At 44.5% G+C, this 16,236-nt stretch overlaps 1 protein-coding gene across 1 annotated transcript in view; it reads left to right on the top strand.

The window, feature by feature from the left end:
- TMEM150C (transmembrane protein 150C) overlaps positions 1–8,927 on the top strand; it is an 88,562-nt gene extending 79,635 nt beyond the window's left edge. Inside the window, exons 7-8 of the mRNA XM_010358929.2 lie at positions 1,516–1,693; positions 6,370–8,927. Of these exons, the coding sequence (XP_010357231.1) occupies positions 1,516–1,693; positions 6,370–6,578 (387 nt within the window). The 3' untranslated portion in view covers positions 6,579–8,927. The remainder of the gene's footprint in view (positions 1–1,515; positions 1,694–6,369) is intronic.
- Positions 8,928–16,236: the final 7,309 nt, after the last annotated feature.

Genomic DNA, 16,236 nt, shown 5'->3' on the forward strand with positions numbered 1-16,236 from the left:
TGAGCTCAGAAGTTCATGACCAGCCTGGGCAACGTAGGGAGACACCATCTCTATAAAAAAAATAAATAAATAAAAAATTAGTGCTCTCCTCCCGCTACCAAAGGTGCTGAAAGGAAAGAAGGCCAAAGTGAAGAAGATGGCTCCGGCCCCTGCTGTCGTGAAGCAGCAGGAGGCCAAGAAAGTGGTGAATCCCTGGTTTGAGAAAAGGCCTAAGAATTTTGGCATTGGATGGGACATCCAGCCCACAAGTGACCTTACTCGCTTTGTGAAATTGCCCCACTATATCAGGCTGCAACGGCAGACAGCCATCCTCTATAAGCAGCTGTGATTAACCTCTGTAAGTGTTTCCTGCAATTAACCAGTTCACCCAGGTCCTGGACCACCAACCAGCTACTCAGCTGCGCTCGCTAGCCCGCAGGTACAGACTAGAGACAAAGCAAGAGAAGAAGCAGAGGCTGTTGGCCTGGGCTGAGAAGAAAGCTGCTGGCAAAGAGGACGTCCCCACTAAGAGACCACCTGCCCTTCAAGCAGGAGTTAACACTGTCACCACCTTGGAGGAGAACAAAAAGGCTCAGCTGGTGGTGACTGCACACGATGTGGATCCCATCAAGCTAGTTGTCTTCCTGCCTGCCCTGTGTCGTAAAATGGGGGTCTTTTACTGCACTATCAAGGGGAAGGCAAGACTGGGACATCTAGTCCACAGGAAGACCTGCTGCACTGTTGCCTTCACACAGGTTAACTTGGAAGACAAAGGAGCTTTGGCTAAGCTGGTGGAAGCTATCAGGACCATTTACAACAACAGATTCGATGAGATGAGATCCTCCGTCGCTGGGGAGGCAATGTCCTGGGTCCCATGTCTGTAGCTCACATTGCCAAGCTCAAAAAGGCAAAGGCTAAAGAACTTACCACCAAGCTGGGTTAAATGTACACTGTTGAGTTTTCTGTACATAAAAAACAAAGTAATACAAATTTTCCTTCAAAACAAAAAAAGTAGCCAGGCATGGTGGCGTGCACCTGTGGTCCCAGCTACTCCAGAGGCTAAGGTGGGAGGATCGCTTTGAGCCAGGGAGCCGTGATCACGCCACTGTATTTCAGCCTGGGAGACAGAGTAAAGACCCTGTCTCAAAAAAAAAAAAAAAAAAAAAAAAAAAAACGAAACACACACACACACACACAAAAGCAAAAACCATGTCCAAATCCCTGGTCACATTTTCTTAGCCTGGGAAAGTTTGGGGTGTATGCTTGTAGAAACATTTCTTTTTCTGTAACTCTCCTGTTGTTTTCTTTTACTTTTTCTAAACAAATGTTTTTAAGGGTTGGGGCTATTGTTTATTTCCTTCATCCCCTCAGAGTTCAAACCATTTGAGAATAGAACAAAGAACTAATCTTTCCACAATCTATTATCCCATTGTTGGGATATTTCTTTTCCTATCTTTTCCCCTCATATATTCCTTCAACTTGCCTGTCTTCTTTGCTGAATGGGCCTTCATGTGTCATTATCCATTCACCCCTAAGCTCACGAATGATGAAGAAATCCATAACGTCGGAACTTCCTTGACCTTTGGATTTGGCACGTTGACCTGCTGGATCCAGGCTGCGCTGACACTCAAGGTCAACATCAAGAATGAAGGACGGAAAGTTGGAATTCCACGAGTTATTCTGTCGGCATCTATCACTCTCTGTGTGGTCCTCTGTATCCTTTGAATGTGAAAAGGTTCTTTTGCCAGTAAGATGAAAACAAGGAAGTTGTCTCTGTGGCAGAACCCAGTGGGTTAGGATATTCTGCCAGATTATCTCAGAATCTTAAGGCAAAACAAAGGTAAATGGGTATAAAAACAAAAACTCTCAGACCGACTTTTCATGCCAAAGGGGAGATGGAGAAATAAAAATAAAACAAGGTCTGTCCTCTCCAGATTGTTTCAGTCTTCAGGAATGGTGTCATACACTCTCCTTTCACTAATGATGTAAAAGTTCTTATTTGTGAAAATCAGAGAATGCATAGCCAAGGGAGAATTGTCATTTTTCTCTCCAGCTTAAAAAAATTCATTTGTGATTTTATTAATGGCCCTGTTATTTCATTTCATTTGCAGCTCTGAAATGAATTTCAGAGGACCAATACATTTATATCTTTCCGGAAAACAATGAAGCTTTTCTGGAAGACAAATTCAAGCTGTAGATTAACGCTGCGTGTGTAGTTTTCCTCAAATATTTGAGGTTTTGGGGTGTTATACATTTCCCTTCCTCCCCTCAGAGTTTGAACTAATTGAGAGTAGATGCTAGGAGCCAGATGGGGATGAAGAAATCAGCCTTTATCCTAGTAAACCTGGAAAGGAAAATGCTGCAAGTCTCCTCTCTCACACCTTGGAATTCAACTTAACCACCCAGTGACAAGCAGAGAAGCCAGGGAAAGGCAGAGGAAAGCACCTCACTCCGCTTAGCCCCACACAGATCCCAGAGACAGTCTAGCTTAGGATGGAGTGCAGTGACCTCACCTACTGGTAGTGTGGTCCAATAGAAGCCTGCCAATTCCCATCCCACCAATCAAATCAGTCACTCATTCCATGGCATGGAGTAATCAGAAGTGTTCAACAATTTCGGGGGTGGAGGCAGGAGGATCACTTGAAGCCAGGAGCTCAAGATCCACCTGGACAACAAAGAGAGACCCTGTCTCTACAAAAAAAAAAAAAAAAAAAAAAAAAAAAATATATATATATATATATATATATATATATATATATACACACACATATATATATAAAATTCAGCTGGGTGTTGTGGCAAGCACCTGTAATCCCAGCTACTGGGGAAGCTGAGGTGGGCTCGCTTGAGCCCAGGAGTTTGAGGCTGCAGTGAGCTAAGATCGACTCTGTCTCTAACAATCAATCAATCAATCAACCAATCAATAAAAAAGGCCTGGTGCTGTGGCTTATGCTGTAATCCTAGCACTTTGGGAGGCTGAGGCAGGAGGGTTGTTTAAGTCCAGGAGTTCAAGACCAGCCTGGGCAAGATAGCAAAACTTGGTCTCTATAAAAATTTATTTTAGAAAATTTAGCAGGGTGTGGTGGTGTGCACCTGTAGTCCAAGCTACTTGGGAGGCTGGGTGGGGAGGATTGCTTGATCCCAGGAATTTGAGGCTGCAGTGAGCTGTGATCATGCCACTGCAATCCAGCCTGGGTGACAGAGTGAGACCCTGGCTCAAAAAATAAAAGAAATGTTCACTCCAGTAAGGCCCTCCTCAGGAAACCAGAGAAAGGAATCAAGGTTCCTAAAGGGTATATTGTACAGAAAACACAATTACACATCTTCAGTCATAATAATCACCAATATTTAGACACTGTGCTAGGCATTATTCTAAGTACTTTAAATGTGTCAACTCTTTTTATCCTCACTTAACATGTAAGAACAGTGAATCACAGAGAAGTTTAATTTGCCTAAGATCACACAGATAATGTGTGGTGGATCAAGATTTAAACTCAGGCTCAGCTCTTGCACTCTTAACCACTACAGGACCCCAAGTTAGAGAAAGTAGCTTTAGAATGAAACAATGGCATTTGCAGCAACCTGGTTGAATTGGAGAGCATTGTTCTAAGTGAAGTAACTCAAGAATGAAAAAGCAAATGTCCTATGTTCTTACTCATAAGTGGGAGCTAGGCTGTGAGAACACAAAGGCATAAGAATGACACAGTGGACTCTGGGGACTCAGGGGAAAGGATGGGAGGGGGATGAAGGATAAAAGACTACAAATTGGGTACACTATACACTGCTTGGGTGGGGGGTGCACCAGAATCCCAGAAATCATCACTAAATAACTTATTCATGCAACCAAACACCACATGTTCCCCAAAATCCTATTGAAATATAAATAAATATAAATAAGAAGTTCAAAAATAGCTAGAAAAAAATAAAGTGATTCCCCCCCCAAAAAAAAAGAGAAAGTAGCTTTAAAATATGAATAGAAGCAGACCCTAAGATGAGGGGGGAAAAGAATAAAATATGAAAACATACATAGTTCAGAGCCCATTCTATAGTTAGTGGAGTATTTGGACTATTTATTTCTTCTTCATTCACAAATTCCCATTTCACCATTTTGCTGATTTTTCAAAGCTCTACAGTCACGTTAGATAGAGAACATTTAAGGACTTAAGTTCAAGCCAAAAAACTTGGTTCTTGCTAGCAACCTAATAAATACTCTATGAACAAAAAGATCAAAACTCTGCCAATATAAGATACAAGGAGATATGCTTTCTCCATTAATTTAAGTAATAAGTTAATATTGCTTTGGCAATATTTTGCACCCTTGTTCAGAAGAATGTGCAGGCTTTAAATTATTCCGAGATGTTTTTTGTGATTTAAGACAGGGTCTCATTGTGTCACCTAGGCTGGAGTGCAGGGGCATGATATTGGCTCACTGCAACCTCTGCCTCCCGAGTTCAAGCCATTCTCCCATCTCAGCCTCAAGAGTAGTTGGGATTACAGGCACACACCACAACACCGGCTAATTTTTGTAGTTTTAGTAGAGACGTGGTTTCGCCATGTTGTCCAGGCTGGTCTCGAACTACTGGCTCAAGTGATACACACTGCTCAGCCTTACAAAGTGTTGGTATTACAGGCATGAGCCACCTTGCCCGGCCTATCCCAAGTTTTGAGCTTCCACCAAATGCTTCCGTTTCATGGTTTCTGAACATGTGGAATCTTTTTTTTTTTTTTCCCTTTGGTTCTCAGGTGAATGGATTAAGGCCCAGTCAGAGCAAAGTTTGGCTGAAGTAATTTCACACTCTTGCTCTCTGAAAATTTCCCGATTTCAGGTCTTGAAGATAAAACTAATTCTAAAGAGACGTTTCTGATCTTTCTAAGTAAATGTATTTAGTTCCTCAGACACTTGGCCTTTCACTAAAGCATGCTATAAACTTTTTACCCTTCTTCCCAGCTCCTCCCTCCATTTATTCTGTTGTGTATATACAGATACAGATACACACACACACACACACATTCCATATATATCCAGGCGTAAGGGTCTCATCTGTTTTTCTTTTTTTGAACATGGGGCCTTGCCGTCACCCTAGCTAGAGAGCAGTGGTGCAGTCATAGTTCACTGCAGCCTCAAACTCCTGGGCTCAAGTGATCTTCCCACCTCAGCATTCCAAAGCACTGGGATTACAGGCATGAGTTACCCCACCTGGCCTCATCTGTTTATTATACAAGTTTAAACGTGATATGAGGAATGAAACTAATCTATACAGTATTGTCTGAAAGACAATAGTAAAAATTAGAAGAGACAGACGGGCCAGCCACTCAGACACTGTCAGTAGCACTGCAGAGCCACACACAGCTTACATGTCGGTAGTTAGTAATTTCATATGTTCGAAATTATTTCTGCAGATATGAATTCATAGTCATTTGCAATTTGCAATGCTTTCTTCTTCTTTTTTTTTTTTTTTTGAGATGGAGTCTCGCTCTGTCACCCAGCTTGGAGTGCAGTGGCCAGTCTCGGCTCACCATTTGCAGTGATATTTTTAAAATTAGCTTTATTTTGGCTGGGTGCGGTGGCTCACTCCTGTAATCCCAGCACTTTGGGAGGCCAAGGCGGGTGGATGACCTGAGGTTGGGAGTTCGAGACCAGCCTGACCAACATGGAGAAACTCCATCTCTACTAAAAATGCAAAATTAGCCGGGCATGGTGGCGCATGTCTGTAATCCCAGCTACTCCGGAGGCTGAGGCAGGAGAATCGCTTGAACCCAGGAGGCGGAGGTTGCAGTGAGCCGAGATCGTGTCATTGCACTCCAGCCTGGGCAACAAGAGTGAAACTCTGCCTCAAAAAAAAAAAAAAAAAAATTGCTTTATTTTTCTGGCCAACTAATTACTTTGGAATTGTCATCCTTTTTCTAATCTCCCAGTTTTGTAAGCAGCTACAGAGTACAGCTGTTGAATACATGGCGCAGGAGTTAGAGTGCTTGTTTGAGTCCAGCTCAGCCAATTAATACCTGTGTGACCTCAGGCAAGTTACTTACCCATTTGGTCTCAGTTTCCCTATTTTTTAACAAACTGACAATTATTTGGATAAGAGAGTATTTAAGGGCAAATAGAACATGTAAAAAAGAGAAACAAAAACAATGATAATAGGATTGTTGTGAGGATTAAGTGATACCGTCCATGAAAGCACCTAAAAGCATGTCTACCACCAAATAGAAGCTCAATAATGTTAACTGTTATTATTCATATAGATTTTCCTGTTCAACAAGCTCTAGCAGGCTACCAGTTTTGCTAGTGAGGAGGAGAGCCAGACTTTTCCTATAATCTGTCTCTGCCCTGAAAAGATTCCAGTTTTAATGTGGCTGATGAGGGTATTTTCCTTGACTGCTTCTCCCCAGACTTCATCCTCATGGCCCAAAGCATCCACATGTACGCAGCCAGGGTCCAGTGGGGCCTGGTCATGTGCTTCCTGTCTTATTTTGGCACCTTTGCCGTGGAGTTCCGGCATTACCGCTATGAGATTGTTTGCTCTGAGTACCAGGAGAATTTCCTAAGCTTCTCAGAAAGCCTGTCAGAAGCTTCTGAATATCAGACTGACCAGGTGTAACCCATCAGATTTTCCTTGCTGGTGAGGTGGGTGTGACGGTGGGGGAGGGGCCAGTAGGACACACTCACGGGACTTGACACAGAACCTCATTTCTCAAACACACACACACACACACGTTCATGGCCACATTTGCCAAATGAGCTTTTCAGGGCGAGTTATTTCTTTAATGAAAAAGCACAAGCCCTTATGTGTCGACATACATGCTGTTACACTGAAAATATATGCACGACAGAGCAAGAAGCTTGTGCATGATCACTTCTTATCCTTCCCCTTCCCAGCACTCCCTCCTCTTCCCATTCTCTCCACATGTCTCAAGCACCCTACTAAGTAGGGCAGGCCAAATGTTCCTTGGGAGTAATGCCAACTCCCAAAGTTGCCTTCAGGTCCAAAGGGCTTGGAACCAGCTCGTGAGGAAGTTCTGAATCTGGCACTAATATTCTTGAATGGATAATAGTGTATCATCGAATAGGACAGAAATTGTATTGAGATGTGACCCTGTGTCGCCTGTGGAAAGGCATGGTGACTAGAACTTACCCACGAAAGCCCCCTTCGTCGTGGTTCAGTGGTCCGCTGCGTGGATCCCAGGAGAGACATGTGCCACAGACTGTGAAAGCAAAGCCCGCCACCGTGATCTGGACTTGATGCACTGTAACTGAGAATGATTTCCAAATGTGAATATGTATAGGGACGTGGTCTGCCAGGCCCAGAACAAGAAGGGGGCAGTGAAGGTGTGGTTTAGTGTTTGCTTTCATAGTATGCCATGTACAATGTTTTATATTTCATAGTTTATTTTTCTTTTAAGTAACTACCATGAGTCTCTCTAAGCCTCATGGACAAAGATGTAGACCAAATGCAAGAGCTGAGCTTGCTTTGGGTTCAACCATGATCAAAGAAAAACAGAGGTCACTGGCAGGCTTACATTGGAAGCTATGAAAATATCACAGAAAAATGGAAAGAAATATGGATGTGCAGAGGTAATAAAAAGAGCTGCTGCTGGACATTTATCAAAGATAGGCATCTTAGAGTATCTTGTTGCAAGTCCAAATCAGGGGAGACTTTTTAAATATATATCTTTTGCTCAAATTTAGTAGGTTTTTTTTTTTTTTTTTTGATTAAGGGCTTTTCAAATTTGGAATTGATAGAATCCGATTAAAAGAATACCCTTCCTAAAAACCAAATGGACACAGCTGGCTCCCCTGCTAGCCAACCCGCAGTTCCCAGTTCCCACCTGCTGAGTGTTCAGAACTCAGACTGTAGGTGTGAGCTTTTGAGACTGCTTCATGAAGAAGAACAGAATTCCAAATTCAAACTGTGTTGGAGTGAGCCAAGTGGACAGACCCTCCATGAGTGCACTTTCTTTCAAGAAATCCCCAGACTGACCCCATAGAGGTCTGGGATTACATGGAATATAATATGAAAAACATTTTTCAGGCTAGGCGTGGGGCTTATGCCTGTAATCCCAGCACTTTGGGAGGCCGAAGTGGGCGAATCACCTGAGTCGGGAGCTCGAGACCAGCCTGACCAACGTGAAGAAACCCTGTCTCTACTAAAAAAAAATACAAAATTAGCCGGGTGTCGTGGCGCATGCCTGTAATCCCAGCTACTCAGGAGGCTGAGGCAGGAGAATCACTTGAACCCAGGAGGCAGAGGTTGTGGTGAGCCGAGATCAAGCCATTGCACTCCAGCCTGGGCAACAAGAGCGAAACTCCATCTCAAAAAAAAAACAAAAAAAAAAAAACATTTTTTAATTCAACCCAAGGTCTGAACTTCTTGAGGAAAAGGTCAATGTCTTTTCATCTCTGTATTTTTCCCCACCTCTTAGCACAGTGCCTGGCACGTATTAGGTGCTCAATGAATGTCTCTTGAATAGAATTATTGATAATTTAAGGGTAGGAAAAAGGAGTGTCAGAGAGAGACTCAAAGATGCGTGAGGGAGCATGGAAGATGGCTGTTTCATGTGAGACAGGAATGAAAGAAGTCATGAATAGGGATCAGATGGGGGAGTGAGAATCCCTGTAAGTAAAATGTGAGGAAAGGAACAAGCTGAGAACAAGATTGTCCTGTCAAAAAGGCGTCTTACTGTAAATAGTCCAAGGTGACATTTGTTAGTTTTGAATACTGCTTTTGGGTTTCTTTTTTTCCTTTTCATATTTTAAAATTTTTATCAAAGAGCAAAGACTTATGTGGTTTTCTTTTATTCTACACAATCCAAATTAAACAGCTTTTGGTGATGCAACTGTACACTTTCTTAAGAATATATCTAATACAACATTTTAGCAGAACCAAGCAATGACTGACATTATTCATTGGGATCTGGTCACTAAATAAAATTCTTTTATGCATAATTGTGATTTCTTTGTCTCTTACACCACTATTTCTTCTCTAATATTAAAACATGTGAAAACTCTGTCAGATATTATGTTAAAAATTAACTTAAGTGTTATATTGGTAGGGTGTTTTCTAACACCATCAACCAATTCTGTGATTTTCCCGGACACCAATTGAGTATCTGCAATTCAATACCACAGATTCCACAGGTTTAAGGGCTGAGTCCCACAAGACTGCCTCACTTCCACTGCCAGTCACAAATACTGGGCCCACAGGTGACCCTCACTTCTGTCCAGATTGGCTACAAAGTTGAAGGGGCTCCCACACACCACCCGCTTAAGGTTCAAATAATTTGCTAGAACAGCTCACAGAACTCAGGAAAATCCTTACACTTGCGGGTTTATGATGAAGGCTACAACTTAGGACGAGCCAAACTAAAAAGAAGCAGAGAGGGCAAGGCATGGGGAGGTGCCTGGAGCTCCACGCCCGCTCAGAGCACATCATCCTCCCAGCACCTCGCTGTGTTCATCTACCTGGGAGCTCTCCAAATCTTACCATTCAAGAGTTTATTTTATGGAGCTGGATCTCCAGATGCCCTCTCTCCCCAAAGCTCAAAGGTCAGCAGGCGTTTCTGCTGACCAGCCTGAGCCTGAGGTTATCCAGGGGGCCCCACCCTAAGTGGCCTCATTAGCATAAACTCAAACTTCAAAGGTTTCAGAAGTTCTGTGCAGGAACTGGGGACAAAGACCAAATACAGCCATGCACCCATAGCAATGTTTCAGTCAAAAACGCACTGAATATTAAGACAGTGGTCCCATAAGATTATAATACCAGCTAGACGTGGTGGCTCACGCCTGTAATACCAGCACTTTGAGAGGCCGAGGCAGGCGGATCACCTGAGGTCATGAGTTCGAGACCAGCCTGGTCAACATGGTGAAACCCTGTCTACTAAAACATACAAAATCAGCCAGGCGTGATAGTGCGTGCCTGTGATCCCAGCTACTTGGGAGGCTGAGGCAGGAGAATTGCTTGAACCCAGGAGGTGGAGGTTGCAGTGAACCGGGATCACACTCTTGCAGCACTCCAGCCTGGGAGAGAGAGCGAGACTCCATCTCAAAAAAAAAAAAAAAGCAAACTTACAATGAGGCCACGTTTTATCATCTGTGTTATTTGCTGGATTTTCTCTACCCCTGGTGTGGAAAAGTAAAATTTTTGTATCCTGAAATGTATAATCTACTGGTTATCAATGGAGACTGGATACCACTGTTTATATTATTTTTGTATTCAGGCATTGCTTCCTCAGGATAGGTTAAGTTTTGCTGTCCCAACATAAAACTAATAAAACTAAAGTTTATTTCTCATACTGGATGTCTATCCAAGTTCAGCAGGGGGTTCTGCTCATTGTAACAACTCCAACCTTGGCTGATAGACGTTTCCTCTTGGCACATGCTCCCACAGTTGCTCACGGCCAAGGAAATGTGGCAGACTGCTCCCTGGCTCTCAGAGCTCCTGCCAGGAATGGCAAATGTTACTTAGCTTACATTTCACTGGCTAAGGAAACCGAGTGGCCTTCTCTATGCATGGCACTCCTACCATGTGCCCACAATGGGAGATGCATTTGTGAACAGCCCAGTGACCACCACAGGATCCTCAACTTCTTTAGTCATTGTCATTCCTTTGAGGTGCAAGTTCCAAAGAATCATTAGAGAAGCCATCACAATTCAGAAATAGAGGAAAGGGACCATCTGTGGGGTTGGCACTATTCAATTCTCAGTGCTTTTCTTACTGTACCTAGATCCATAAGCAACACTTCACAATTTGATCACCCCCTTGCCACCTCTCTGCTTAAAACTTTTTTACTTGGCTCTCAGAATATTGTGCCCTTTTAATTTGCCTCCTGCTTCCCTCTCCACTCAGTGTCTCTGCTGGGCCACTTTCTCCCTGCCATCCCAACACTGGAGTACCCCATGGCTCCGTCCTGACAACTCGTCTTTCCTACCCACACTCAGTCTCTGAGTGACCTCATCCAGTATTCCAGTTCTAAATATTGCCATGGGCTGACGTTTCCCAAGTTCTCCAGGCCAGACCTCTATCCTCAGTACCATAGACCTGTGTCTTCAACTACCCTTACAGCATCCTCACTTGAAAGGCATCCCAAGTTTAACACATTCTGATCTAATCTCTTTAAAAGCATTCCTCCCACCCAAGTTAGAGACAACCCATCTTTCAGTTGCTTACACTGAAACTTTGGAGCAATCCTCATCTCTTCTCTCTTGCACACCCCAAATCCTCTCTGCTGTACCTTCAAAGTATACTAGAATTCATCCACTGCCACTGTCTAGTCCAAACCACTGCTATCTCTCCTGGATTTTTATAATAATGCGTAAAAATTAGTCTCTCTTCTTCTATCATCTGCTAAGGTGTGTCCTCAATATAGAAGTCAAAATGATCTCTCTCAAAGCTAAATTAGGCCTGACGTGGCTCATGCCTGTAATCCCAGCACTTTGGGAGGCCGAGGAGGGAGGATCACTTGAGCCCAGAAGTTCAAGACCAGCCTGGGCAACATGGTGATACCCTGTCTCTACAAAAAAAATAAGCCAGGCATGGTGGCACACACCTGTAGTCCCAGCTACCCAGGAGGCTGAGGAGGTAAGATCACCTGAGCCTGGAAGGTCAAGGCTGCAGTGAGCCCAGATTGTGCCACTGCACTGTAGCCTGGGCAACAGAGTGAGACCCAGTCTCAAAAAAAAAAACAAAGCTTAGATCATCATCTCTCCTCTGCTTAAAACCCTCCAGCACTCATCACTCGGCACTCAGAACTCCTCATACTCAGTGAAAACCCCAGTCATTAAAATGCTCTACAAGGCCTAACAAGGTCTGCCTTTATACCTTTCCTTCTCTCTGTTTCAGTCCCTCTGCCTCCTTGTGTTCTTCCAACAGTCAGGCATGCTGTGGCCACAGGGCCTGATGTGGTCTGGCCGTGTTCCCACCCAAATCTCATCTTGAACTGTAGTTCCCATAACCCCCATGTGTCATGGGAGGGACCCAGTGGGAGGTAATTGAATCATGGTATTACTGAGGGTCCTCGTTCTTAAAGCTCCAAAGATGGTGGCGGGCAGCTTCCAAAATGACAGCAAGCCTCTTTTCTCTGACCTGGGGTTCTTGGCCTCACGGATTCCAAGGAATGGAATCTTGGACCATAAGGTGAGTGTTACAGCTCTATTCAGCTTGATTAGGACGAACCCCAGGCACTTAGCCCACGCAGGAACAATGGCGAGCCTCTAGCCCAATTGGGAGCAGCAATGGGCACCGCCTCATTGGATCAGAAGTGCAGCAGACACCCTGCGGGATCCAGAGGGGTGGAAGTCAGTGATGGTGTCTGCAACAATAGCAATCAGCAGTGGTGGACAGCGAGCAAAAGCTTAGTTCGAATGGGAACAAACACGGACCAGAGAGTGTGCAGTTGCAAGATGTAATACAGTGAAAACAGAGCTCCCATACAATGGGAGGGGATCCAAAGGGGGTAGCCATTGTGGGCTCAAATGCCTAGGTTTATATCCCGATCATTGTCCTTCCCCGTGTGCTCTCAGGCGATAGATGATTGGCTATTTCTTTACCTCCTGTTTTTGTCTAATTAGTATTTTAGTGAGCTGTCTTTACTACCTGATTTGTTGGGTGTGAGCTAAGTTGCAATCCCTGTGTTTAAAGGTGGATGCTGTCACCTTCCCAGCTAGGCTTAGGGATTCTTAAGTCAGCCTAGGAAATCCAACTAGTCCAGTCTCTCAGTCCCTCCTCTCAACAGGAAAACCCAAGTGCTGTTGGGGACGTTGGCTGACCAACACTGTAACTGCTTCCTGCTGAATTGGGGCATAGTAGGGGTCATGCAGTTGAGATTTCCTCAGGAGGGGTGCCTTCGATGTCATCAACATTGGAGCATGGGCTAGCAGGCTGGTCCAAGGGTCTGCAGTAGATTTTGGTCATGGACTGCTCCATTTGAAGAAACACTTGTAGCTTTACAGCTTCGATTCTGGAAGAAACAAACTTAACAAGGAGGTTAAAGATGCAGGGTCCAAAGAGAAGCAACAATATTATAGCTGCTAGAGGTCCAAAGAAGGGGAGAATCCAGGACATCCATTGACTGAGGAGGTCCCAGGGTCTGGTGTTTTGAAGCTCCTCTGCTCTACATTGTGTTCAATCTCAAATTTCTTTAACTTTCTCCCTGAGGATTCCGGATTGATTAACATAATAACAGCATTCTTCCCCTAAAAATAAACAGGTTCCCCCTCTTTTGGCGGTTAGCAAGTCTAAAGCGCTTCGATTTTGAAGGATCACTGCTCCTGGGAAGTTAAGTTGATCTTGAAAGGTGACAAGTGAGTCGGCAACCTGTTCCATGTCACCACTGAGTTATTGAGATGGTTTATAGTAGAACTGAGTAGAGGCTGTGATACCGCCAATGCCAGTACCTACTCCGCCTAGCACTCCTGCTCCGGTAACAAAAGGAAGAATGGGTACTCTTTTGTTGTGGGGCTTAGGTACTACATGATTGTATAAATCTTGTTCGGTGTAAATGGTCATGGAGGCACTAAGAATGAGAGGAAGCACATAGATTCTGAAGAGTCATTTAAACAATGATAGGCTGAGGTACCACAGACAAAAAATATTCCTGAGGGTAGGCAGACTATTCATGTGGGAGGAGTTACCCACCTGATGCATTGGGAGTTGTGTCCGTAGTATTGCTAACATTTACACAGGCGAGGTTTGAGGTATGGGTTATCTCCAGATTGGAAACAAGAGGTCCTTAACAATCTTTTGGAGTCCTTGTCGGGCCTCGGGTCTAAGGGGGTACTGCCTTTGGTAGGGAAAGGAGGCGGAATCCTTTAGTTTAACTTGAACAGGACAGGCATTCTTTGCTTGTCCATATTGTCCTTCTGTTACCCAGACTTCAGGATTAATTCCTTCCTCAAGCAGGGGACAACAAACGGATGTTCCTTCTCCTACGTTCAGGTATATAATGGTCCCTGCTTTTGCTTGAATGTCTCTCCCTAACAAGGGAGTGGGGCTTTCAGGTATAATTAGAAAAGCATGTGAAAAGAGGCGGGCGCGGTGGCTCACGCCTGTTATCCCAGCACTTTGGGAGGCTGAGGCGGGCAGATCATGAGGTCAGGAGATTGAGACCATCCTGGCCAACATGGTGAAATCCCATCTCTACCAGAAATACAAAAAATTAGCTGGGCGTGGTGGTGGGCATCTGTAGTCCCAGCTACTCAGGAGCCTGAGGCAGGAGAATGGTGTGAACCCGGGAAGCGGAGCTTGCAGTGAGTTGAGATCGCAGCACTGCACTCCAGCCTGGGCGACAGCAAGACTCTGTCTCAAAAAAAAAAAAAAAAAAAAAAAGGAAAAAGCATGTGAAAAGAGTAAAGTTCCTCAGTCACAACTTAGTGGCTGGGAGAAGTATCTAGTGACTGGCTGTCCTAGGACCCCTCGGATAGTTACAGATCTGGAGGACAGTTGTCCAGGACAGGAGAGTAAGACTGAGAAGACCACACCCGTGTCCAGGAGACAGGTAACTTCTTGGCCCTCAATGGTCAGGCATACCTGGGGCTCTGTGAGGGTGATGGCATGGGCTGGCACTTGTCCCGGGCAACCTCAGTCCTGCTGCTGTATCATCTGGTTAGTGGTTTCTGATTCAGAGGACCTTCGTCCCCTGGGGCAGTGGGCCTTCCAGTGATTCCCCTGACATAAGGGGCATGGACGAGGGGATGGCTTATTTCTATTTGGACAGTCTTTTTTAAAGTGTCCTTGTAGACCGCACAGGAAGCAAGCCTTATTAGGCATTCGATTTGCCCAGCTTTTCCTTTTTCCGAGCCTCCAAAGTCCAATTGCCTGAGGGCCATGACTAAAGCGGTGGCCTTTTTTTTTTTTTTTTTTAAATCTGGTTTGTCCCGTTCCACCTGCTCCTCCTCATTCTATTATAAAAACCCAAGGTTGCCAAGTTCAATAGGATTTCTAAGTTTTGCTCCGGGCCTAAGGTGCACTTTTAAAGTTTTTTTCTAATGTCTGCAGCTGACTGAGTGATAAACTTATCCTTTAAGATTAGTTGGCCTTCAATAGAGTCAGGTGACAGAGAGGTATACTTTCTTTTTTTTTTTTTTTTGACGGAATCTCGCTCGTCGCCTAGGCTGGAGTGCAGTGGCGCGATCTTGGCTCACTGCAAGCTCCGCCTCCCAGGATCACACCATTCTCCTGCCTCAGCCTCCCGAGTAGCTGGGAGTTCAGGCGCCCGCCACCACGCCTGGCTAATTTTTTGTATTATTAGTAGAGACGGGGTTTCACCATGTTAGCCAGGATGATCTCAATCTTCTGACCTCGTGATCCGCCTGCCTCAGCCTCCCAAAGTGCTGGGATTACAGGCGTGAGCCACTGCACCCAGCCCAGAGAGGTATACTTTTCCAATGCCTCCCTTAGTCTCTACAGAAAGGCAGTAGGATTTTCTTCCTTTCCCTGTGTTATAGTGGACATCATTGAATAATTCATAGGCTTCTTCCTAGTTTTCCTTAATCCTTCTAGCACGCAAGTTAACAAATGTCTGCAGCACCAATCTCCGTGTTCTGATTCTATGTCCCAGCAAACTGCTTGCTGGTCTGTGGGGAATCAGTCTCTTTCCTCTGTTGTCATCCTATCATTGACCTCACTGAGATACCAGAGATCACCAAACTCTCAGGCTGCAGTTATGATGCACTTCTCTCATTTGGGGTTAGTGTCTGATCTAGCAGTAACATTATATCTCTCCATGTCAGATCAAAGGATAGTCCTAACCCTTGTAAAACATCAATATAGCCATCAGGGTTATCTGAGAATTTACCTAGGTCTATTTTAATTTGCTTCAAGTCAGAGAAATAAAAAGGTACATGCACTCTGGCTGGGCCAAATTCTCCTCCTCCCACCACTTGGAGGGAGGGAATATAATCAGGGAATATTGGCACTCTTTGGTTCATTGTTTACCCCTTTGTCTATCTCCTTTGGGACCGTTTGCGTTGAAGGGGGGTTCTTATTAGTTGGGGAAGGAGCGGGGGGGTGGGGGGAGACGCTGGGGTAGGAGGTAGACTGAGGACTTTCTGTAGGGCATAAATCACACTTTTTACATAATTGCCAGTTGTCTCTTAATGAAAAGCAAGTTTATACATATGGCACTTCACTCCATTTGCCTTCTTTTCTACAAAAGAGGTCTAGCTGTAAGATGGTGTTATAATTTATGCTTCCCTCAGGAGGCCAGGTTTCTCCCCCTTGAATAGGATATCGTGGCCAGGCCATACTGCAGAAAAATTTAAGT

This window comes from Rhinopithecus roxellana, chromosome 2 (genome assembly GCF_007565055.1).
Source record: "Rhinopithecus roxellana isolate Shanxi Qingling chromosome 2, ASM756505v1, whole genome shotgun sequence".
In the NCBI taxonomy this organism is placed as follows: Eukaryota; Metazoa; Chordata; class Mammalia; order Primates; family Cercopithecidae; genus Rhinopithecus; species Rhinopithecus roxellana.